We start from the raw sequence: 26,353 nt of genomic DNA, 5'->3' as shown, positions 1-26,353 counted from the left end.
CCATAACACTTTACAGAACAACATTTTGTTACTATTAATAGTAATATTTTAAAAGGAAAAACGTCATGACACGAATGTAAACTCTGAAAAGCTATTTCGTGATCATACTCATTACTGGAATACAATATGGCAAATTCTTTACATCACATGAACTTTTTCCCCTCAGATGCCGACTTCATGATATTAGAATGCTGTGCTGGCGATTAATTGTCATGGAAATATTTGCACTGTTTTATTGTTTTACTCATTACAGTGTAAGTCCAATGCATTTGTTTATATTTTACTTGGAAACATACCTATAGATGGGTTTCCGTTTCTCGAATTACCCATTATCCTCTGCGGCGCGCCGCCATGTTGTGTGTCAAAGCTGTCAGTAAGCCACTGGGAGACACGCTCATTCACTGTCCTGCATTAATAGAAAGCCAGTTAATATAAAGTATTTTTGACTCTTTTGTGTTGAGATAACGATGACAAATTCCTCCAAACCTGGCGACAAGGTGAAGGTTATTTACAGGGACACATTAGACGATGTTTGCAGATGAGAATGTGCGAGTTAAAATTTTATGTGGTCGCATTTGTGCGAGTGCATGGTCATGTACTACTCAGTTAAATTCACGCATGAATTCTCCTGCATTGAACTTGTTTTAGCGCCCGCCAAAGTCTTATTTGATCGGTGAGTAATGTAGATGAACTGGGCGCATGTTTAACTGAAAGAACGAGCAGAGAGAGAGAGCCGGTCGCGCGCGCGCGCACTCCCTCTCTCTTCGGAGCCAGGCGAAAGTGTAAACAAGACTTCACCGTCTCCAAACTAAGCGCTGTCTTGCTCTCTCTCCCTCGTGGAAAAGTTAGTCTGGAGCCCTGCATTGACGGTTCACATTGCTGTAGCCAGGCGGCTGATATCTGCACAGCCCTTATTATACGGTACATTTAGGCCCAATCCCAATTCTATTTTATACCCCTTCGCCTACCCCTAACCCTTCGCCTACCTCTAACCCTTGCCCCTTGAAACAGAGTGTCAAGGCGTAGGGGTGAAAATATTCCCCTAAGAAATGGGACACCACTACTACACCGTTACATGTCATTATACATCGTCGCTAGCGCCTATGTCACAGGAGATGCGCCAATGTTTATTACAAACTTCCAAAATGCCGTCGTCAGCTGTAGTCTTGCGTGAGTTACAGCTATTTTTTGTATTTTTCTTCTGAAGTTTGCAGAAAATAACGAAGATGACGATATCTTCGACGCCTAAAAGCTGCGTTCACACCAAACGCGAATAGAGCGTCTGGCGCGAGTGATTTCAATGTTAAAAGACGCGTTTACACGCGTCTGGAGGTCTTGCGGCGCGAATGAGGCGTTTAGTGCGGCGCGGAGGACGCGAATTCGCCTCATTCGCGCGTCCACTTCGCTTCAAACTTTTGCTTTTTACACGCGTCATATTGTTAACGAACTTTAACGATTTTTTTGCAACTGTTTCTTTGAAGAACATGACCGTAAATATGAACACAAGATTGAATGTGACAAAGAAAATGATTATTGGCAGTCATGTTGCCTCTGTAGCCGGTGTATGCAGGTACATTTCTCATACCCCTTCGTTTGAAGTGTGGTCCCGAAAAATCTTCGTTTCAAGGGCTATCTGGCCCTTCCCCTTACCCCTCCAACCAAAAGAGAATTGAGACAGCCCTACCCCTTCACGTGCACACGCAAAACAGAGGGGAAGGGGTAAGTGAAGGGGTAAGGGGTAGAATTGGGATTGGCCCTTAGACTCAGTGTCAAGACAACACCATCTGGGTAAAAAAACAACAACAACACAACGCTCCGAACTAATTTAGTGTAGGAGAGAGATGGAGAGCAGAGGCACGGAGCGATGTGCTCCAGGTGTAGCCTCTGCCTCTGGCTCGACCAGCTGATGTGGCCACAGAGAAAGTGATGAAGGTGGACAATCGTCAGAGTGTGCTTCTGCCCAGCCAACACCTCTCAAGGGCTGTGTTGATAGCAGCCGCCTGGGTACAGCGATTTGACAGCCGATGAGAGCTAGCGCATTTAGCTAGCCCATCTTGGAAATTATTAGATAAAGTGTCACATCTCCAGAGCACAAAACCTCTAAATGTTCACAAGAGCAGCACTGAACATTAACTCCAGCCAAACGGAGAACAATCGTATGATTTTCATGTTCAGAATAATGCAGATTCAGGATATTATCATGCTCCGTAACACAAACGCTTGACCCACTTGACACACAAGATGGCGCTGTAAGGAGCTGCGTGAGAAATGTGACGTCATCGTAAATCTATCTATAGGGACACATACAACGCAGTGGAAAATATTTTAAAAGGAGAAATATTTCTCTTTTTGTTCAACTTTAATATTGGTCCATTTTAAACTTACATTTGAGCCCGTGCAGCTTATTGAAATATGCTATTATTATTAATCTAAAGGTGCACTGTTACTTTTTTGTTCAGAATTTATGATCATGAATCCATCTTCCAAACTGTGCTTTTCAGTTACAGTTTGCCCATAATAAGTTTTATTATAATATGTTTATATTCGGACTATTTTACACTGAGCGGGATGCTGCGGAGTAACCCGTGACGCGTCATAGACACAGGTGTTTATCATCCGCTAGAGCGCAGACAGTCCCACAGTGTTGCTTTAAAAGAAGTTTAATGTTTTGTTTCCTAAAAAAAAGTTACATATATTCAAGGTTAGTACAAGGGGCTCAAAGTGGTTGAAGTAGCCTACTTGAATTTGACTATGACATTTAAATCATGGGAAACCCTTGAAACCCCTTGCGCTGAAGCCTGTCTGAAATAACTATGAGGATTTTGAGGATGTCAGATTCTCACTCCTGCCATGTAAAAAGAGGGACAAACTATATGAATATAACAATATTGAATCTTGATGTTACTATATTAAAGTATAAGATGGGGTAGAAATTTGGCTTACACTGCTTTACTAACATAACACCATATTTTTGATACTATGCTGTAATAAAAGCTCATAGAATGAAGAGTGTTTCCCACAGGATTGTGTGAGACTATGGGGTCAGGGGTCATGCTCCCGCAAAATAACATTTGTACATTTTAAAGTTAAATGCATCAATCTGGTGCACTTTAAGTGCTCCAACAGAAAAGTATTGACTCGTACCTGAGCTTGACTCAAACCTCTTTTTTAGATTTAGCATCTACATTACATTCACTTGTGTTTCAAGAAGCCAAACTATTGGAAAAAAATATAATAATTTTTATGTTTTTATTTCTATGACAGTAATAGCCTTTATATTGTAAAATAAATGCAAATCAAATATTTCACACAACACAGTAAGGAAATTACAATACTTTTGTCCTAATTTCTTCACTTGCAGGAGATAAACCCTAAAGCTTTTATTTTGATGGAAACTGCATTTGAACTTTTATTGGAGAAAAACTAACCACAATTACTTTGAAAACATGTTTACAATTGTGTCTCATTACACATCTAGTGAAAAGCTGTAATCATCTTTAACATTTTAAGTTTTGTTCCACCTGATCTGGAGTGGCGCTGTGTAAGCCCAGCTGGCTCATGTGTTGCAATGGCACCCCCTCGTGGACGAACCAGGGACGACATGCAAGGGTTCACAGAGATTTTCTTTTGTTTTAATGTGTTTTGTGTGTTTTGTGTTGGGGAACACTGGGGCCGAAGCCTGTAATAATTGGGTGAGGAGAGTGTGTGCGGTGTGGTGACACTTTTCCTCACAACAGACCCCCTGAAGGTGGGGGAAGAACACACAACATCCACTGAACACATGGGCTGGGCAGCCTCGGGAGAGCCTTTCCTTGCCCTGAAGGAAATTTTGTCTCATGACGGGGGTTAAGCAGACGTGCAGGGGGCATCTGGCGTGGGGCCGGCTTCCTGGGAAGGCATAGCTTGAAGGCCTCCGTCCTCCTTGTCGTCACATCCTTGCTGCATCAATGCGACGGCGGGGCAAAGAGAGCCGGGCTCTACCGGAGCGCCTCTTCTCACTGTCAGGGAGACCCGACAGGTTAAGCCAGAGCGCGCGCTCTCCCACCACAGAAAGCGCCACAGAGCGCCCGCAGGTTTGGACGGCCTTACCAGCGTTACGGAGGACGAGGTCGTTCACAGTGAGGATCTCCTTCCACAAGGGTTAGAGAGGGGGTTCCCTTTTCCAGCTGTTGCCCTGAGTCGTCCAAGATCTCCGCCTGGTAAACGGAGAGGAGGGAGGAGACGCTCAGGGCCCTGACAGCCAAGGCCGAGTACTTGAAAGCGGCCTGGTGAACTGAGGCAGAAAAACAGTCCATCTTGTTGGGCAAGACCGGCTTAGGCGGAGTGAGCGGGGTTAAGGTGCCTGGCGATGGAGGGCTCGATAGCGGGGGGGAGCCATGCCATGGCAAGATCCGCCACATCCTTCACCTCAAGGCCCATGAGACCGTGCTTGAGATCGAGCGGGTCGCTCCAGTTATGCCTCATGTGCTTCGCGCACGCTGGAAGGACTGGGAAGAGTTGTTTCCTCGGACCGGGAGGGGGTCCCAGCACTTTCCTGTCGTAAGTGTCCCTCTCCTGGTCGGTGGCGCTCTGTGGAGCCGGCCACTCAATGTTGAGGTATGCGGCCGCTCGCTCACACACTTCAGGAGGATGGACTGAGGCAAGGCCGCGGCGGCGCTAGCCTGGGAAACGCTAGAGGGCGGGATGGCCTCCTCGTCCTGGCATTGGCTGCTGCTTCTGTCCATCTAGCCAGACTCAGTGCTTCTGCAGGGGTCAGGTACGGATGCCCTTCCCAGAGGTGGATCTCGAACACGAGATGATGAAAGAGAACCCAGAGTGATCAATAAATAAAATTTAAATTAATAATTAAAATAACGCTAGTATAGCTAGAATTGTCAACTATGTCTTTTTAACTGCAGAGACAATAAATGTTAAACTGGAGTGGCAGTCTTTAGCTAAACATGTTCACAGCATCCAAAGAGAAAGAGATATAGATATATAAAATGAAGTGAGTTTTTGCTTGAAACAAGCTAAATTATTTGCCAATGGGCAAACTTTTGATAATTTATTTTTAGAAACAAGATATCATTTCTTATGTAATTTTACTTCTTGATTTAAGAACTTTGATATTTGGACTGGAAACAAGACAAATACTAAGTGAGAAAGCATTTTTGCAGTGTAAAGTCATTAGATTTCAATATAATTGCATTGTGATTATTTACAATGAAAATACTTTGTTTTCTTCTGTTATTATATATTTTAATAATAATGTTTATTTATGCCCTCTTTCTATTGGCTCTTCTATCCACTAAAGTTCTTTAACGTTCCCATACTTAATACAAGGCACGGTTAATACAAACTTTGCATGTGCTGCATTTTATTTGTACCATTTTATAAATTTACCTTGTTTAGAAAGATAAATATGTTTTGATAAGTGAGATCTCTTATAGTCCTTAAACAAAAGTAGTGCTTGAAAAATCTTTGGAAAAGTCCTTTAGTTTTCAGACCGTGTACGAGCCGTGGATATAGTGTTGAAGTCATCAGATCATTCATCAAACCAGTGTGACTGTCTCTCACACACACACACACACACACACACACACAGTGGAGCAGTGAAGACCAACAGCAGCTGCTTTAGAAGATATATTTATTGTAAAAAGGTCCAGACATTACCCAGTTAACGGACACTGATGCTGGGGATCAAGGCAAACTCATTAAGCAACACATTCAGCGCATTAAAGCGCTGATCACATGACCGGATTAGGGTGAACATGTAAACACGAGCAAACCTCAGAGTTCATCAGCAGGAGAGGCTTCAGACCCACAATCCATCCATACCAGTCTCTCAGAGGAAACACAACACACGTGAACACACAAGAGGAAAGATGCGTGAAGTGAGAGGCATGCAGATAAAACCAATCAAAACACACAACACACACACACACACACACACAGGTGAAAAGAGAAACTTCATATGGAGGAAATGTGTCGCACGTCAAACACCCTGAAGCTCGTCGAGTCGACCCGATGGGAACCGGATCATGTGAGAGTTGCATCATCAGCCTCATGAAGAGCATCAGAACACTCAAACGGTCACATTAATATCTCATAGATAGCTTTAAACATTCATACACACGTATATAAACGCATACATTTACATATTAGATTATAATTCATGTGTTAAAGAGACGGACGATCTGATTGATACAACCAGTATAAGTGAAGAGTTTAAAAGTATTAAAACATGGACTCGTACACAGAGTCCTAAAAGACCCGGAGGAACATTGGCACTATCAGTGACTGAGCACCGACACTACACCCTGTGTAGAAGAGTCCAGAAGCACTTCCTGAAGACGGTGTGTGGGTGTGTGGTGTTCAGAAGCACTTCCTGAAGACGATGTGCGGGCCGAACTCCTGGTACTCCTGCGCACTGATCCAGGCGCCGCTGAGCTCGGTTCTGCTGGCCAGCGCCGCTCCACCGCTCCACACTGAGGAGTCCCGCTCCGGAGGACTGATGACCCGCACACACACACTCAGATCCGACGCACACACACCACACACCTCCTGCTGGAGGCGCTCCGGGAGGCCCGGCAGAAGCGTGTTCCCGCCTGCACACACACACACACACACCCTCTGATTAGCCAGAGCACACACACTCAGTCACATGTGTTACAGATCCTAGACTCTGATTGGCCAGCGTACACACACACTCTGATTAGCCAGAGCACACACACTCAGTCACATGTGTTACAGATCCTAGCCTCTGATTGGCCAGTGTACACACACCTGACAGGAGGATGTTTCCCACAAAGCTGCGCCGGAGGTCGATGTCCGACTGCATGATGGACCTGAACACGCTCTCATGCATCCCATAATGATCTCGTCCAATCAGCTCTGGCCTGAAGAGGATTTCAGGAGCCCTGCGTATGAAGACATGAGACTGTGAGAGGGTGAATCTGAAGATTAAGTCATAAGGTCCCTGATATACTCATCTGCAGCAGTGTCTCTAATGAACATGTAGTTGTGCAGCACACTTTCCTCTTAATGAAATATAAATGCTCTTTCAGCTTCAGCTTCTGCTATAAAGCGTCTCTCTAGTGTTCATGTTTTACTCGCGTCGGAACAGAAACTGAACCAGGGAAGATTGACACCTCAGAGGGGGCGGAGCCACAGAGCCACACACACCTGTTACAGCCAACACACCTTATTCACAGCAGCACCATCTGTGTATCGGGAATGAGGCAGTAAGATGCACCTCTTCAGTGGGTTGTGCTGTTATTTCATGTACTTTTGGATTGTTCAGCTGACGGAACTGCAAAAATACCTTTACAATAAATCTCTTCTGACAGCATACCAGGCGGAGCTACTGGAGGTGGGCCACATGCTGGACGCAGGCTCTCCGAACCCAGTGCTCTGGGGGGAGATTTGCAGGACAGCAGATCTGAATCTCCACACATCATGGGCCGGTTCAGAGCTGCGGCAGAAGTACAGGGCTGGCTTTACTGGGAGAGAGTTATGGCTCAGTCTCTCTGGCCTCTCTGATAAAGAAAGTGTTCCCGGATGCCTCTGTAGACCCCAAAGCTATGTTTGGCTCTACTGTCACAGCTATGCACCAACAGTGAGACTTGAAGCTTGACCACATCAGCCTGTCCGCTAGAATTTCACGCCGCAGTCAAAGAGGGGCTACCCAGACTATCGCGAACAAAGTTGTCAAGCGTTTCAGTGGCCAGTTCAGCAGGTTGCACCACCAGTAAGCGAAGAGAATAGCATAGAGCAAGCAGAGATCGGGCGTGCATGCACAGCGTCTCCGTGGGTTTTATCCACAATAGACACGGTGCCGCGGGAGGAAAGCCATCAGGGTTTTACTCCCGGTACGTCGTATCTCCAAAGAAAGGGGGAGGTCTCCCCCCTATTCTAGACTTGCAGACCCTGAACAAACACCTCAGAGGTACAGGTTTACCACTTTATTCAGTTCCTTCAGGGATATCATGTGTTGGTCAGATCAGACAGCACAACAGTGGTAGCGTACATAAACAGGAAGGGGGAAGTGCACTCTCGACAGCTGCACAGTCTAGCGCAGAGACTAAGTGTGTGGGGCAACACTCGGTTTCTGCCGTTATGAGCAACGCATGTACCGGGAATAATGAACAGAGGGGCAGATCTGTTGTCCAGAGGAAACGCTATATACGGAGACTGGACACTCCACCCGTATGAGGCGAGTCAGATGTGGCTGAGATACGGACAGGCTGCCGTAGATCTCCTCGCATCGCCCTGTTCTTTTCCCTGGTGGGAGAAGATGCACCGCTGGGTGTGGATGCTCTAGCCCACCCATTGACAACCGTTATACGCGTACCCCCCGCTGAGCCTCATCGGGCCAACTCTTTAGAGCAGTGTTTCCCAACCCTGCTCCTGAAGGACCCCCAAAACTGCACATTTTCTTTGTCTCCCTAATCAAACACACCCGATTCAACTCAGCTCATTATAAGAAACTCTAGGACCTGAAATGGGTGTGTCAGAAAGAGGAGACTTTTAAAAGGTCCTTTAAGGTCCTAGAGTTTCTTCTAATGAGCTGATGAGTTGAATCAGGTGTGCTTGATTAGGGAGACAAAGAAAACGTGCAGTGTTGGGGGTCCTTCAGGAGCAGGGTTGGGAAACACTGCTTTAGAGGGTGAGGGAATTCAGACATTCACTAATTCTGATTGCACTGTTTTGTTCCTTTGGCCCACTTCTATACGAGCAGCCCTGGTCTCTCCCGCTGTGCAGAGACCTTCTCTCTCAGGCGAACGGAGAGATATTATCCTGCCCCTCACAAGACAGCTCTCTGGGCTTGGCCCGTGAGTAATTTAAACACCATCGGGTTACCCCCTAATGTGTTTGAAATGATTCAGAGTGTGAGAGCAGCCTCTACGCGCTCTTCGTATGATCATAAGTGGAGAGATTTTGAACGATGTCAATGTCAATGTCAATGTCAAATTTATTTATATAGCACCATTTATCCCAACCGAGGTTGACCAATGTGCTGCACATCTTATAATAGACAATTGCACAGAACAAATAAGCAATAAAAACATCATAATAAAACAAACATTTCAATACCACTTCCTCACTAAGTATATGCTAATTCAAAAAGATGCGTTTTTAGCATAGTTTTAAAAACAGATAAGGATGATACAGAGCGAATACACAGAGGTAATGCATTCCATAATCTGGGGGCAGCTACTGAAAAAGCCCGGTCGCCTCTGCACCTCAGCTTTGACTTTGGGATACATAGCAGTTTCTGGTTAGATGACCGGAGAGAAAGAACCGGACGATACTCAATAAGTAATTCCGAAAGATACGGAGGGGCCAGACCATTTAATGATTTAAACACCAAAAGAATCATTTTAAAATGTACTCGATAACGCACGGGCAACCAGTGCAAAGAACGTAAAACTGGTGTAATGTGCTCCCGTTTTTTAGTCCTGGTTAAGAGTCTAGCAGCTGCATTTTGAACTATTTGTAACCGGGATAAAGCTGACTGGCTAATCCCAAAATATAGTGAGTTACAGTAATCCAGTCTCGTCGTAATGAAAGCATGGATCAATTGTTCAAAATTTTTACTCGACAAAATGGGTTTAACTTTAGCTAGTAGTCTAAGCTGAAAGAAACATGATCTGACCACAGTATTGATGTGTTTATCAAATTTCAGCTTATCATCAAAAATAACCCCTAAATTTTTAACCCAAGGTTTTACAGAGGAAGATAACTCACCAAAATTTATTTTTGGTGTACTAACGGAGTCTGAAGGACCGAATACTATTATCTCAGTTTTGCTCTCATTAAAATTAAGAAAATTTAGAGACAGCCAGGCTTTCACATCAGCCAAACAAGTCATGAGTGCTTCTAAGCCATTGGAACTCTTTTTTAAGGGCAGATATATTTGAGTGTCATCTGCATAGCAGTGAAAAGACAGACCATGCTTCCTAAAAATAGAACCCAATGGTAGCATATACAAAGAAAAAAGAATCGGAGCTAAGATGGAACCCTGAGGTACACCACATGCTAAAGGAGCTGACTCAGATGAGTGTTCACCCATATTAACATTAAAACATCTATTTAAAAGATATGATTTGAACCATTCAAGAGCGCTTCCTGTTATGCCTGCGCAGTGCTCCAGGCGAGTAAGAAGGACTGCATGGTCAACAGTGTCAAACGCAGCACTCAAATCTAGGAGCACAAGCACAGAATGGTTTCCAGAGTCGCCAGTAAGTAGAATATCATTTAAAACCTTCAGGAGTGCAGTCTCTGTAGAATGGAATTTTCGAAAACCTGATTGAAAGACCTCAAATATCTTATTTTCGATGGTGTGCAGAGACGAATCATCTCGTTCTTATGCTCTGTATCAGATGTTCTATTAGATAAAGGTAGAGCCTTTTCCACGGTAAAGTTCTATCTTTCAGCCATTTCGGCATGTGATGTGGGGTTGGATTCGGGAACGATAAGCCACCACTCCTTATGTCGATTTATCAGGGGGGCAAGACGGTTACTCCTGGTCACGAAGTCCCTGATCCCACCCTGGGATTTATCGGCAGTCAGCTTTAGGTCTCGTGGGCTGACAGTTACAAGAGGGGACCCATTTCACGTCAGCGGCTCTCTCATTGGATGGTGAATGCGATTGTAATGTGTTACAAGGATGCAAATGAGGGATGGCCACTAGAGGGATGGCCACTCCTGGGAGCGGTTCAAGGGTGTCTCTATTCAGGACATATGGGCTGTGGCAAGCTGGGCATTACCACACACTTTTGTCAGATACTATAGACTGGATGTGACCGATCTATCGTTGGCGCACTCAGTGCTAGGTGTGGGAGCGGTAACGTCATACTTCACATGTCTCTCGTTCTTATCCTGTTTCCAGTTAAACACCCTGGTGTTGGTCCACTTTAGGGTTTTATAGAGGCTTATGAGGGCATGTGCTTCACTTTAGTGTCATAACCAAGGCCTTTAGGTACCACTTTCATTGTTGCGTCTGTTCATACAGCATATCTGCAATACGGGAGTGGTCTATACCGATACCGAACAGATGTTAGAAAGAGAACGTTTGGTTACATGCATAACCCAGGTTCTCTGATAACAGAAGTGAGGTATCTCACCTCACCGCCCTCCTTGCAGAGCACACGGTGAAGATGATGTGTAGAATGACGCAGCAGTGGCTGCAGCGAGTTATATACCAGGGAGGCGTGGTGTAATTGGCGCTTCCACAGTCGGTCACGCCAGAGACGTTCCCTTAGTGAGAGACCCCTTCTGTTATCAGAGAACCGGGGATACGCAGGTAACCTAACGTTAGCAGCAGCTCCCAGTGCCACTGAGTCTAAGGTGAGGCAGACAGTGAAGAACACACACACAAGAGCGGGTCAGTTACCGGAAGCGTTCGGAGGCCAGCGAGACGAGCCGCCCGTCAGGGAGTGTGTACTGAACCTCTGAGGATGCCGATCCTGCGCTCTTCAGCTCCGCTTCATAATCCAGAGCCACACAGCAGCATCTCTCCTTCATCTCACGCACGATCTCCAGCTCCGCTGACGTGCGCATACACACGCCCTGCTCCAGCAGCAGCTGCACACACACAGAGAAACACAGTTGTTTTTGTGCTCTACTAGAGCAGTGTTTCCTGCTTGAATGTTGATTATTTTCCCTGTCTGTCAATAGGGGCTTTCGCACCGGAGGAACCTCTTCATAGTTCCTAGAACTATTGGCGGAAGTTCCCAGATTTTAGAAAGTTCGCACCACAGGAACTAGGAACGATTTTAGTTCTAGGAACTCCTTTTGAAGGAACTCATTTACTCCTACTTCAGAGCAGAGTCCTGCACGGGTCCGATTTTGTAAATCCGCACCCGCAGTGCTTAAAACCGCATCAGACCTGTTTTCCGACAGCAGCACTAATTAAAATCCACACCCGACCCGCTTAAAATAGAACCGACACCCGACCCGCACCCGAAATAAAATCAGTTTAGACTATCACATTATAGACACTTAAAAAATTTTTTTATTGCCAGGTCATACAGAAGTTATTACACGATCATTAACACAAGGACAACTTCAGCTGAAGCTTTCAAAAGGCCAGTACATATGAAGAACATGGCTAACGTTATCACAAAACTGAGTAGCCTTATAACATTTCACCAGTCGAACAGACGCGGCTACAACACTATATCTGCCACGTGATTTCGTCTAGCCTACATCTGACAATTTTGGGTTCAAACATGCCCTGCACACCACATATACTGAACAGTATTAAATTTGAAAAATACTGTTCGATAGAACGGCTTGGTTTGTTACCACAGTTATCTGCGTGCTTCCTCAGCGATGAAGTTCCACATTTGCGGCTATCCAACACGAAAATGCATGCAGCAAAGCCTTTCACAATATTGTTTTCTTCAGATAACTCCAAATTTCACCCACACACTGGACTTGATTTTTGATGACGTATTGTAGACAACTTTACAATCTCCACTAGCTATTCTTTTCCTCAACTTCTCAGCATCCATCTCGACGACTGCAAGCAGATCGCGCGCGCGGTTATGATGAATTTGAAGTGAAAGTAGGTATAGAGACTCCTGGAAGGGCGTGGGCACAAACAAACTGATGTGGATTTTAAATTATTTTTTCAACTTGAAATAGAGGCATATTTTTGTAGAGTGTGTGTGTGTGTGTGTGTGTGTGCGTGCGTGTGTGTGTGTGTGTGTGTGTGTGTGTGTGTGAGAGAGTTGGAATGTGAGAGTGTGAGAGGTCACCTTCTGCAGCTGCAGGGTGACGTCGGCTCCGGCGAGGTTGAAGCGCTGCACGGCGTGAGGGAGACAGTAACCCTCGAACACAGGAACACTGTGACTGACGCCATCTCCAGAGTCCAGCACCACACCTGAACACACACACACACACACCTCCATCAGCACGACATCACCCTGACACAATCACACTGAACAACTTCAAAACAAGACGCTTCATTAGGCTTCAGACGACTTAACCCTAGACAGAGATTCATGTATTATATGATGCACTAGCTAAGGCCTCTAAATGATGAACATGACTGGATAAACCGGTCAGTGTCTGTGAGAGTGCGTGTCTGTGTGTCTGACCGGTGGTGCGTCCTGAGGCGTAGAGCGCCAGCACCGCCTGCAGGGCCACGAACGCCAGCGGGACACTGAAGGACTCGAACATCAGCTCCACCATCCGCTGCCGGTTCTGCCGCGGGTTCATGGCGGCTTCGGTCAGCAGCACCGGGTGATCCTCGGGACTCACGGACAGATGCTGGAACGCATGATCCCAGATCTGCAGACGAGAGAGAGAGAGACGATACAACACTGCAGGATCAGGAGCAATCAGAGCGCTTTCATCGGGGGGACGGGACCTGAACTGCAGAAACATCACATGCCTTCAGTCAATCTGACCAGCTCTAACCAACCTCTCAACCAGTGTCCAGGGGCACACGAGTTACATAATCAGATTACTTTTTCAAGTAACTAGTAAAGTAACAGTACTTTTAAAATTTACAACAGACTATCCAAGTTACTTCTTCAAATAAGTAACGCAAGTTACTATGTTTTCCCATTTATTGACTGACCGCTCTCCTGTCCCCATGTGTCTGTGTGTGCGCGCATGGTTATTGCAGTTCTAGACTTATGCATTTAAATCTCTTTATTGACCAATGTACTTGCTTTGGGCCTTCGATGATTCAGTTAAACCATAAGCAAAAATGACATGCATGCATATAAATTAAACGATTAAAATGTCTCCACGATCTGCTTTTGAAGAAATATGGTAGTATCGCATTACAGCGCACATTCTATCAGTGCAGTTCTGGCGCCTCAGTCTCAACATACTGTACAACACGACATACATGCACATCCCGCGTTAATGCAGACGTACAGGACAATGCAATTCACAAACGTTCATTATTTGCATGTGCTTTAAAGCCTTGCCATTTAAACATTTCATTTGCGTGCTTTTGCTGTTCTAACATGTGCTTCTCAGAGCGCATAAACCCGAAGCACACGGGCACTAACAGCCCGTCAAACAGTGGCTGGATACTGGACTAAATATTAATTTCTTTCTTGTGCTGAACACAAAAGGATAATATTTTGAAGAATGTGGGACCCAAACAGTTTCTGATCCCCATTGACTTCCATTGGAGACAAACTATACACTGGGGACCAGCAACTGTTCCACATTCTTCAAAACTTTTATTTTAACATAAGAAACTTATTCGGGTTTAAAACAACTTGAGACAATACATTATGACAATTTTAATTTTGGGGGGGGGGAACAAGCTCTTTAAATGTTAATAAAACACAGAAAATCACTCACTGACTGAGAACTTTAATAGTAGCTTTAATAAGAATCAATGTATAATTTATACAGTGAAGTCTATCTAGTGTTTTAATTTCATATTAGTTCATTTAATTACTCTCTTCAATGCTACTGCTAAATACACCTACTGTAGCTGAAAAAATAAAGCACTGTTTATTTCATTTGTTTATTAAGTGTAATGTATCTGTCATTTTATTTATAAAAACAAATTAAGAACAAAGATTTTTATCTTCGCCACTTTGGCCTAAATGTCTGCCCTTTTTATTTTAGATTGTATTACCCAAGGCTTTGTTTTTAAAATATGGACATTAGTTTGGCTGTGATGCTCAGTCACTTGCACAATAGTAAAACCAACTTGAAAAAGAATCGAGATAAAAAAAAAAAATCTTGATATGATATTTTGCCATATCGCCCACCCCAACTTCAGCACATACACACATCAGCACGTCACGTTCACTGGCCAGTTCATATATAACAGCACTAAACATGTGACCAAGGTATTAGTGACCCTGACTGAGAAAAGCGTCTGATTCCAGCATTTACATACTTGCCCCTGTTGATCAGATTATTTCAGGTCTACATCTACGATCAGAATGTAGCTGGGATTGTTTAGGTGTTTACATAAAGGCTTTTCAGTGCAGCTGATCCATCAATCTGATTATGAACAGATTATCTGAGTGCACGTGAACCACAGCAGCAAATCGTTTCAATAGGAACCCGTGAATGTTTGGATACACCAGTGAAAACGAAGGCTGTTGTCCATTCTTAATACTGTCGTGTAGCTGTGTATAAATCCCAGCTCATTACTCTCAAACCAAGCAGCGTTCATGTCATCAGCAGTATCTGTGATCAGACGAGGCAGAAAGAAATCCCTCATGTCAGTCAGAGAACATGCGATCCCTAAACATACTGCAGTGAATGGTGAATTAAAGCCGTTTCTGTAGTGGAAACCTCCTCTGAAGAGCAGCGTCCGTCAGCACTCACCATCTCCATCTCATCCCAGTTGTGCACAACGCCGTTCCTGATGGGATATTTCAGCGCTAGCACTCCTCTCATGTGCTGCGCGTCGTGCCCGATGTACACCGCTCGCTCCACACTACCGTTCATGATCTCCTGGAACACAAGACCATCATCAGCCCAGACCAACACAACACGAGGAAACATGAACACACACAGTTAGTCAAAGTCGAGCCAGTTTTATTTGACTAACATTTTCTGATATATTGTGGAAAGCACTAATGTTTATAATATCCTCCAGATCTAATCCACTGAATGAGACTATTTAGATTAGAATTAGATTTTCTACTATGGTATCGATGTACCAGAGCGAGAGAGGGTACCTCATATTTGGGATGGCCGATGACCGTCGGGAACACTGTAGTTGGAAGATCCTGGTCTGCAAACCCTGCCTTCATCAAACCAGAGCCGCTGTCCAGCACGATGGGCGTCTTATAATCACTCATCTAACTCAGAACAGGGAAGAAACCAGACACCGCAGCTCCAGCTCAGTCTCACACAGACAGAAGAGAGAGCTCAACTGTGCGCCAAACCCTAGTGAACCGTCACGCACTCAAGCATTATGACGTTCGGTCATATGTACACACCTGCATCATTAATTAAACTTCACTCACTTCCCTTTTCCACCAAAAAAGAACTGGTTCGGAACTGGTGCTGGTTCAAAGTTGGTTCAACTTGTGAACCTTCTCAGAACCTGTTTGTTTTTCCACTGACTAGAGAGCCCAGCGAACGACGTCGTTACGTCACTGTGTACGTTGCCATACGTCTCAGCTTTCCCAGAAACGATTGCGCCAACTTCAAGCATAACAATTACAATGTTGGACTACATCGTCTTTCTGCAAATGTTTCTCCTGGCTTTGCGATCCTATATTGGGGGCAGATAACGTTTAGAGCACATTTGTGCTGCTCGTCTGGATTACTATAGACGGAGGTTACATTCCAGAAGAAGATCGACAATAACCCCGCCCCCAGCGTCAGCATGACATGGTAAAAGAACGGTTCTAGCCCAGCAAAGAGTTGGTGCCGCTTTGAAACCAATTTTCCTGGCCGAGAACCCGTTCTTTGGCTGTCAAAACACAAAGAACTGATTCGCGAGTGGACACCGGCTCCGAACCGGCACCAGCACTGCCTTGGTGGAAAAGGGGTATCGGTGCATTCTGCGCTTACATCCCTCAAGTACTTAAGTGAGCAGCTCACTAGAGTCTGGAACAGAGCCTCAGTAGTTATGACTACTATAAATGAGTACAACTGCACTGTCAAACGGGTTTGCGGTATTAACAGATTATATCTGTAATATCCGTTTTGAGCCGGTATCTTGACTGCTTCAGGCCTGACAGCGACTGTTTATGAATTAATCATTTTCAACAGCAGTTTTTTTTTTTTAAAGACAAAAAGCATAACTCAATATTAAATTACTGATTTTATACAACATTTGAATAAACAAGATCAAGATTTGCAATCATGCTGATATTGGGGAAGAACACTCGTGTGAAACACCTATAATCAACTATATCAACTAGAAATGCAAGACAAAAACTCGTACAGGGGATATATGCCCTTGCCCTCGAATTTCGGGTTCATTCTAAGTGCAATCTACTAGGTTACGTCATGCAATAAAACAGTGCACCATCGTCAAACTGTGCAGTGTTTTCAAAGTGAGTGACATAACACAAATTACGCTATTATCATAGACGACACACATCACGCACCCCCTGCTCTGACCCAATGCAGAGCGCTTCCCTCGCCCAGACCCTGGAGCGCACCTGTCTATAGGTGTTGAGCTGCAGCTGGTGGAGTGGAGATCTGCAGACCGCTCTCATGGAGCCTCCGCCGTCAGCCACGGCGTCCTCCTGAGGGCTGGGCAGTGCCGGTGTCTCTGGGACAGCCGTGGAGGAGCTCGAGGTCTCTTCGCAGCGCAGCACTGCGGTGTTGTTGTTATTGTTCTGCATGTGCCGGCCTTGAGACGTGCTCTGTGCGCAGGCGTCTGATTCCACCGGTGCTTGAGTGCCTGTGTGTTCAGAGGCTGATGGTCGTCTCTCAGAGCGGCCGTCGAGAGGTACGGCGCTCTGCGGTGCAGCCACTGGAGCGACCAGGACGCCTCCGGGATCAAACGCATCTCGCACCACACTGCTGTTCTGGGTCCAGGGCGCTCCGCTAGCCACCTGCTCAGCTCCACTAGCCTCCCGCTCCCGCTCAGCTCCACTAGACTCCCTCTCAGCTCCACTAGCCTCAGCTCCACTAGACTCCCGCTCCCGCTCAGCTCCACTAGACTCCCTTTCCCGCTCAGCTCCACTAGACTCCCTCTCCCGCTCAGCTACACTAGACTCCCTCTCCCGCTCAGCTACACTAGACTCCCTCTCCGCTACACTAGACTCCCTCTCCCGCTCAGCTCCACTAGACTCCCTCTCCCGCTCAGCTCCACTAGACTCCGTCTCAGCTCGATCCGCAGCAAAATCTCCACCGTCTGTACTGGCACAGGAAGACGTCTCACCCTCGGGATGCTCAGGATGGGCGCTTGGGCCTTCAGTGGAGTCCATCGCTTCCAGTTTCTGATTGGGAGTAGAAAAACTACTCAATACAAAAGGCTCTCCTTGACAAGACGGGGCTTCCTGAAGGGATTCTGAGTCAAGAGCTGCAGGATCTCCGATCCCAGTCTCACTCAAGCTTGTGTTAGGAACAGACCCGCTTGATGAACTCAAAGGCTCAGGAGTCAAGCTCGAGTCTGAGAGACTGGCATCTTCAGCTTGATCTGAAGGCGATGGACTGGCACACTCTGTTTGACGGGTGGATTCGGGCCTGCAGTTCCTCAACAACTCGCCATCCAGATCTTTCAGCTTCGAGTTCCTCTCCATGACCGAACACTTGACAACTCTGCGGCCTTTGCTTGAGCTCGTCCTCGCCTTGCCCGCTTTCTCCATCTCTCTGCTCAGGCTTCTCTCCATCTTCTCCACCTCCCGTTTCTCCTCCTCCAGCTGTGCCAGGAACAGCCTCCTCTCCCTATAGGAGCTGCGTGTGGTCACATGACCCAGCGTCCGTTGCTCCGACTGAAGCGCCTCAGTCTCAGTGCAGCACAGCTCTTCCAGTTTCAACTGCTCCTCCATTATTTGCTCATCAAGAACTTGAAGATCTCTAAGCCCTCGAAGGATCCCACTTCTGTCCACCTCAGGACATCTAGTGTCCAGCTGCACAGGCCTTTCACTCGTTGGTGGACTTTCATCAGCCGATCCCAAGGCGTCGGAGTCGCTTTCACTAGTTTTCAGAGTCTCAGAGTCTGAAGAGAGTTCACTCTGAAGGACATCATCCAATCCAATCACGCCAGATTCAGCCAGATCTTGTGGGGACATCTGGAACAAAAAGTTCATGTTCAAATATTCATACTCCTAGTTGACAACTGACAACTTCAGACTATGATGCTCTATATCCAGCTTCACATTACGCTATTTCACTATCCCATATCGGTTCACATTATTCATTAGATTGCATTAAAAACAGTCGATTTTAAGAGGAGAACAGTAAATAACCCGAGTATAGAAATGCTGTATTTAAATGAACACGAGTAAAACAAGGCTTTGTAGGGAAAGTCCTTTAATGCGTAATCAGGCGTCAGTCAGAACTAGGGCTGTGCAATATGGACAAAATAATCATTGCGATTTTCTTTTTTAATTGTTTTAGCTTTTTCAAACATGCTACATTCTAAATGTATTCAGTGCAAAAGAAGTGCATAATAAAACAATTTCACAATGAAATAACTTAGTATTAAAAAAAGGAACACGCCGACTTTTAGGAACTTTAGCGTATTCACCGTATCCCCCAGAGTTAGATAAGTCCATACATACCCTTCTCATATCCGTGCGTGCCGGAACTCTGTCTGACGCACCCACCGCTAGCCTAGCTTATCACAAAGACTGGAGGTAAACAGCTCCAGCTAGCATACTGCTCCCAATAAGGGACAAAATAACACCAACATTTTCCCATTTACATGTTGTGATTTTTACACTTCTGTGGAGTGATTTGCTCGCAGCACCTGAGAAGCCCCGTGGTGAGGAGCAGAGAGTTCGCTCAGAGCTGGAGTAAATCACTCCGCAGAAGTAGCAGTGCTTCGCATTCTGAGAATATAGTTCCCAGTATGTATACGTTAGAAGATGGCTGTGTCTCATGTGACCTTGTATTTGTACACGCTGTGACTATACAAATCACAACATGTAAATAGGAAAATGTTGGCGTTATTTTGTCACTTATTGGGAGCAGTATGCTAGCTGGAGCCGTTTACCTCCAGTCTTTGTGCTAAGCTAGGCTAGCGGTGGGTGCGTCAGACAGAGTTACGGCACGCACGGAGATGAGAAGGGTATGTATGGACTTATGGACTCTATGGGATACGTTGGGGGATACGGTGAATAAGCTAAAGTCCCAAAAAAGTCGGCGTGTTCCTTTAACAGCTTGATAAACAAAACTGTAATAAACTCTTTTAAAACAGACAACATAAATTAAGGTTAACTAACCTAAACTCCAGTCATAATAATAAAGAAAAACTAAACGGAAATCAAAATAAAAAAATAGATATACTGTAGCTATATAATGGACCATTAAACTCATGGCGTAGTATTTCACTTCAACACTTCCTTACATTTATCATTCATTTCAGGAATAGCAACTCGTTTGAGATGAGTTTGAGATGGCAGCTGGTATCTTTTGTCCAGTATTTGTATTAGTCTTCGGAAATCGTCTTTACTGACGATGTACACAAGCACCATGTCTTTGCATATATGATATTGCGTCTAATTTCTTTGTGCCGTTGTGATCCAAATTCTTTGATTCCAAATTTCTTTTGATCCAAAGTTGTGACGCTTGCAAATGCTTGAACGGTCGGTTCAGGCTGGCCTTGTGGTGTGCTTTTGTTAGATTTGATGGACTTTGTCGACATGCATTGATCATACAGTTTATGGAGTTTTCAGTGTTGGGACAGGTTTGTAGTATTGCCCCGTTTCATTGCAATAATCATTTCATGGGTCTTGCGAATTACCTTGCTCTGTGACACATCCTCTCGCCTGAATACAAAATACTCCTAAACGACTGATGTTGAATTTCTCTTTTGCACCAAATCATTTTTATTCTGGCCGGCATCCATATTTTACGTTCTTTCCTCCCGTTCGCCTATTCTGTTCTCCCGCTCAGCTTCATCGTAATTTGATTGAGCTCTGATTGGTTAACATCTTAAACATGCGCACAAGAACGTTGCTGTATTCTCTCTCTAATATATATATATATATATATATATATATATATATATATATATATATACATATATATACACATACATATTTATATTTATATATATATATATATATATATATATATATATATATATATATATATATATATATATATAATATAATATTATATATATATATATATACACACATATATATACACACATATATACACACATATATACACACATATATATACACATATATACACATATATACACATATATACACATATATACACATATATACACATATATACACATATATACACACATATATACACACATATATACACACATATATACACACATATATACACACATATACACACATATATACATACACTCACCTAAAGGATTATTAGGAACACCTGTTCAATTTCTCATTAATGCAATTATCTAATCAACCAATCACATGGCAGTTGCTTCAATGCATTTAGGGGTGTGTTCCTGGTCAAAACAATCTCCTGAACTCCAAACTGAATGTCAGAATGGGAAAGAAAGGTGATTTAAGCAATTTTGAGCGTGGCATGGTTGTTGGTGCCAGACGGGCCGGTCTGAGTATTTCACAATCTGCTCAGTTACTGGGATTTTCACGCACAACCATTTCTAGGGTTTACAAAGAATGGTGTGAAAAGGGAAAAACATCCAGTATGCGGAAGTCCTGTGGGCGAAAATGCCTTGTTGATGCTAGAGGTCAGAGGAGAATGGGCCGACTGATTCAAGCTGATAGAAGAGCAACTTTGACTGAAATAACCACTCGTTACAACCGAGGTATGCAGCAAAGCATTTGTGAAGCCACAACACGCACAACCTTGAGGCGGATGGGCTACAACAGCAGAAGACCCCACCGGGTACCACTCATCTCCACTACAAATAGGAAAAAGAGGCTACAATTTGAACAAGCTCACCAAAATTGGACAGTTGAAGACTGGAAAAATGTTGCCTGGTCTGATGAGTCTCGATTTCTGTTGAGACATTCAGATGGTAGAGTCAGAATTTGGCGTAAACAGAATGAGAACATGGATCCATCATGCCTTGTTACCACTGTGCAGGCTGGTGGTGGTGGTGGTGGTGTAATGGTGTGGGGGATGTAATGGTGTGGGGGATGTTTTCTTGGCACACTTTAGGCCCCTTAGTGCCAATAGGGCATCGTTTAAATGCCACGGCCTACCTGAGCATTGTTTCTGACCATGTCCATCCCTTTATGACCACCATGTACCCATCCTCTGATGGCTACTTCCAGCAGGATAATGCACCATGTCACAAAGCTCGAATCATTTCAAATTGGTTTCTTGAACATGACAATGAGTTCACTGTACTAAAATGGCCCCCACAGTCACCAGATCTCAACACAATAGAGCATCTTTGCGATGTGGTGGAACGGGAGCTTCGTGCCCTGGATGTGCATCCCACAAATCTCCATCAACTGCAAGATGCTATCCTATCAATATGGGCCAACATTTCTAAAGAATGCTTTCAGCACCTTGTTGAATCAATGCCACGTAGAATTAAGGCAGTTCTGAAGGCGAAAGGGGGTCAAACACAGTATTAGTATGGTGTTCCTAATAATCCTTTAGGTGAGTGTGTGTGTGTATATATATATATCTATATCTCTCCGCAGCCTTATGCGGTTTCGAAATCGCATGTGCTCAAATCACGATTGCGATTAATTGCACAGCCCTAGTCAGAACACGTTTGGTTCTTCTCAGAGTTTCTTATAAAGAGACTATGATTGCCTATGGAGTTGACATGCAGAAATCAAATGGTCTCCTGCTCCTGAACTCTCCGAGAGACTCACCACACTGTGCTGGCGTGCTTCAGTCCACACAGGCCAGTGTTTGTGCAGATCCTCGGACCGCAACAGCTCGTCCAGGACCACCTCCTGTGCAAGAACATCCTCTTCCTCCTGAAAACAAGACATCATAATCGGGTCAATCGCTTCAACTGCAAGATCACAGAGCAGGGCAAGTGGAAAAGCACAACTTTTTGCTGTTAACTGCAAGCCAAGGATAAGTTTCATCTCGGGTTATTGGCTGAAGTCACAAATGATATTTGACTGACTTCCGCTCTTTTCCCTGAATTGAAATGAAGTAGTGGGCTGTACTTTCCACACGATTGACATCAGGTTCAAGTACGCCCACAAGCCGTGCGAGTTATTCGTGTATTGCAGGTTGGCTGGTGGTTATGTTGCCCGCATACCGCCTCCCATGGCCGAAACTGGTATTACGACACCTGTCGGGCCATGGCTAGTAATGCTAATGCTAATTAAGGTTGATATCTCTGCAGCACTATAACTTGACATTTTTTTAATGATATCGTCGCCCTTATTTCTTCATTCTTTTGATGCGTGTAGCTCATTTTTTGGATATTTTTACCTCAATTTTTACACATGGCACCTTTAAGTATCAATGTTTTCCAGACGAGGTCAGAGAGAGATTCTCTCTCAGCATTATTGCGGTTTGATTGTCACTGATAACAGACGGCGGGTCTAACAGGCTGTGTTCACACTAATGCACAGATCTACTTAAACATATCAAATGTTATATCAGATATAACAGACAGTTTACATTAATTTCACGTCATCCTAAAAGCATTTGGAGATTTAAGTGCATTTAACTGCTTAGTCACACAGCAGAGTAGCACAAGCATACTTCAGAATAAACAAGCACAATGCAACTTATTTACCTGTTTATCCCTTTAAAGCTGCTTTGAAAATCTGCATTGCATAAGGCACTATATAAATAAAGGTTACTTGACGTAAGCATTTGAAAGCAGATGTCTGTCAGTGAGCGAGTTGTGTATTCATACTTTATAACAAACTGAATCAAAGCATTTCAAAGGGAATTGTTTTTAAATCCTGGCGGGACAAGCACTGTCAAGCAAGAGCATGTTTGGCTCAGTGAGTGCCCTGTGCAATGAAAGGGACAAAAAAACATATAGATGCAAAAATGGCAGAAACTACAAACTTAACAGAATATATAAATGAAAATATATAAATGAAAACAAACTAAATATAAGTGACTGATTTCCACTAAAATAACACCGAGTAGAACACAGCTGTGTCTAGTGCACAGTTATGAAATATCTATATACAGAGCATGTGACTTAGCGCACATGTTTTATTGATGATACTAGATATGTCAGTGACTCATATACACAGCTAGGAACGAGACCACATCTTGCTCCTTCACAAACCTGTCGAAGCGTGACCCGAGACTCCACAGCGGACACTCACCTGTAATATCTCAGCCGTTCGCTCTAACGTCGTCTCCACCTCCTTCAGCTCTCGCTGCTCTCTCTGAACCCAGTCGCCCAGAGACACGTCCGACCTACCCAATACAGGAGGACACGAGTCCTTACAGAAGCCCATCACAATTACACATCAGCGTTTGAGAAACACCACGGCCAGCTTACCGCTCAAAAGAGTCCCGTCTAAGGTTGTGCAGGTCGAAGGAGTCCCAGAGGAGAGAAGGGTCTCCGTCCATGGTGCCGCTGGGTTTCTCCTCCGCATCCGTCAGGGTGCTGGACAGGACATTTCCTGCGGGATTCAGCTCCGACTCCTCGAAGCTCGGGTGGGTGTGCTGGAGTCCGCAGCTCGTCTGCGTGGGCTGGACCCGAGGCCGGTCCGAGGGACTGGGGCTCTGCGGGATGGAGGAGCAGGGCGTAATGGTCACCGTATAGGAGCTCTCCAGGTCATCTATCGGGAGGCTCAGCCAGGGGTTTCTGGGTAGTGTGGACGAGCGCTTCACTTTGATCTCCAGGTTCACAGAGTCTGAGGTTATTTTGGGGACGATCTGAATTCTGGCCCGCTGTAACCCGAACCCTAGCTCTTCAGGCTGCTCCTCGGAGTCAGACACGCTCACAACGTCCTCGTGAATCTGCCTCGACTTAAACGCGGAGTCTCCGTTTCCCAGAAACCTCGGGAGAATCTCCCTCCTGCTCCTGTGATCCAGATGCGTGTTCCCTGCTCCGTCGAAGCCGGAGTCAAAGGAGCTGAGCGAGGGCGGTTTGGCTGCGGCTCCGCGGGGAGAGGCCTGGAGGTGGCAGTCCCCCACAAGAGGCCACCGACCCACATCACACACGCTCTCGCAGTGGGAGACCACGAGCGCCGGCCGCACAAGGGCGGAGTCCGCAGCCAGACTGCAGGTGTGGTGCTGGTCCTCGGGGGAAGTGATGTCAGAGCTCCTGTGGTGACCCTTCAGGTACTCGTACTGCCACTGGAGGGCAAGGTGAAGGTCATGAAGGGGAACCGCACCCGCGGAGGTCAAGAGTCTCCTCAGAGTCATGCATCTGTGGACCGGCATGAACACTCGTCACGCAAACAGATTCACATTCAACAAGCTTGTGCCTGTGATTTTGCCAAGTAGGATGAGTTTCTGGATCAGCACACCAGGACAGGATCTCTTTAAACCAGTGGACCCATAGAAACGACAAGTTAGATTCTCTCATTTCCCTCAGGTCTAATAGCAAAAGAAAGTTCATGATAGCATTTCCATGACTTTCAAAGTAGAAAGAAATTGAGAGATTGATTCCATAGGTTAGAAGAAAGATGTCAAATTTGCTCCTTAGCTCCTTCAGCTGTTGTGTAACAAACACACAGCAGTGTTTACTTTACTGTATATTTAATGCAAAGGTAAAAATGTATATTAGAAAAATTACAATGTGAATTGAACAAACTTTTCTTTCATTCTTTCAATGTCAATAACGTCAGTCTGTGAAAAGGGTCCATAGGGCTTGAGAAACCGGTAGGGGTTTAAGCTAAGGCTTAGCGCTGGAATGGTTTATAGGACTATTGGTCAATGACCAATAGAAGACACTGATCCAGGAACACATCTTGGCAAAAATCATACTGAGCGCACATGGATGTTTTTAGGGGTGTAACGGTTCAATTAAACAAAACCATACTACTCTCCAACTATGGTTTGACACGCACTTCCTGCGGTTAATGTCAAATCTAACAACGCATCTACAATATGGACCGTTGGGGGGTGGGTAGGCGTAACATTTCAGCTAATGTATGTTTGAGTGGATGATATGCTCTGCATGAGTTTCACCCGAGTAGCGGTATAAAAAAAATTATATATATATATATATATATATATATATATATATATACATATACACTCACTGCTCGACTGAAAAGCTTTTTGTAACTTATGATTAATCTTTCATTTATACTTTATTCAATTTCTGTACCTGAAAACTGCTGTTAGTCCTCACTGAAAGACCGTTGATTTTATTGGTATCTTTGCTCTACTGTGTTTGTGCCATTGCTTGCTAATTAGATTTTTCCATTTTGTTTATCTATATTTGACAGTAGTCTTTCCCCCCCGAACACAGCACATACCAAACCCGTGATAAACCCCGAACCGTGATTAATGTGAACCGTTACACCTCTAATGTTTTTAAACAGATCATGCTCAAAACAACAGCATAAAGTTCTTGGCAATGATAATGTGTTCATGCAGCCGAAGGAAAAGCTGTATTCTGAGATGAAAGTGAGCTTCCTGTAGACATTTTGCAATTTAAGTGTCAACTTGCATATACAATGACTACTTTGTGATTAATTCCTAAAATTACTTATTAAAAGGTCTTGCAAACATGGTTCTCGTACTGGATTATTGTTTTGTATGTAAACCAGTGACGAGTTATGTCAATAAGCTGATTTCTGGAAGTTATCAGTGTTCAGTGAGCTTTATGGCATCATCAGCGTTGCACACTGCTTTCTGTGGCCGGTTCTCTTTCAGG

At 44.7% G+C, this 26,353-nt stretch overlaps 2 protein-coding genes across 7 annotated transcripts in view; one reads left to right on the top strand and one right to left on the bottom strand.

Moving 5' to 3' along the window:
* LOC309482544 (uncharacterized protein) overlaps window positions 1-26,353 on the top strand; it is a 332,446-nt gene that overhangs the window by 72,181 nt on the left and 233,912 nt on the right. Inside the window, exon 2 of the mRNA XM_082148005.1 lies at window positions 21,733-22,196. The gene's annotated coding sequence lies outside the window, so the exon portion shown is untranslated. The remainder of the gene's footprint in view (window positions 1-21,732; window positions 22,197-26,353) is intronic.
* LOC309482458 (uncharacterized protein) overlaps window positions 5,610-26,353 on the bottom strand; it is a 36,643-nt gene continuing 15,899 nt past the window's right edge. For 3 of the 6 annotated variants that reach the window (XM_082147812.1, XM_082147813.1, XM_082147817.1), the window contains 11 exons: window positions 24,020-24,895; window positions 23,841-23,934; window positions 22,404-22,511; window positions 17,046-18,680; window positions 15,660-15,782; window positions 15,304-15,432; window positions 13,089-13,281; window positions 12,747-12,871; window positions 11,378-11,568; window positions 6,766-6,899; window positions 5,610-6,587 (listed from right to left, as the gene is read on the bottom strand). In XM_082147812.1, the coding sequence (XP_082003938.1) occupies window positions 6,355-6,587; window positions 6,766-6,899; window positions 11,378-11,568; window positions 12,747-12,871; window positions 13,089-13,281; window positions 15,304-15,432; window positions 15,660-15,782; window positions 17,046-18,680; window positions 22,404-22,511; window positions 23,841-23,934; window positions 24,020-24,895 (3,841 nt within the window). In that variant the 3' untranslated portion in view covers window positions 5,610-6,354. The remainder of the gene's footprint in view (window positions 6,588-6,765; window positions 6,900-11,377; window positions 11,569-12,746; window positions 12,872-13,088; window positions 13,282-15,303; window positions 15,433-15,659; window positions 15,783-17,045; window positions 18,681-22,403; window positions 22,512-23,840; window positions 23,935-24,019; window positions 24,896-26,353) is intronic. The other 3 variants (XM_082147815.1, XM_082147816.1, XM_082147814.1) reach the window with 3 other exon arrangements.

The sequence above is a fragment of the Leuciscus leuciscus genome (genome assembly GCF_965113295.1).
Source record: "Leuciscus leuciscus genome assembly, chromosome: 19".
In the NCBI taxonomy this organism is placed as follows: Eukaryota; Metazoa; Chordata; class Actinopteri; order Cypriniformes; family Leuciscidae; genus Leuciscus; species Leuciscus leuciscus.
Note: the sequence above shows the minus strand (reverse complement) of the source record. Positions and strands in the feature narration are given on the sequence as shown.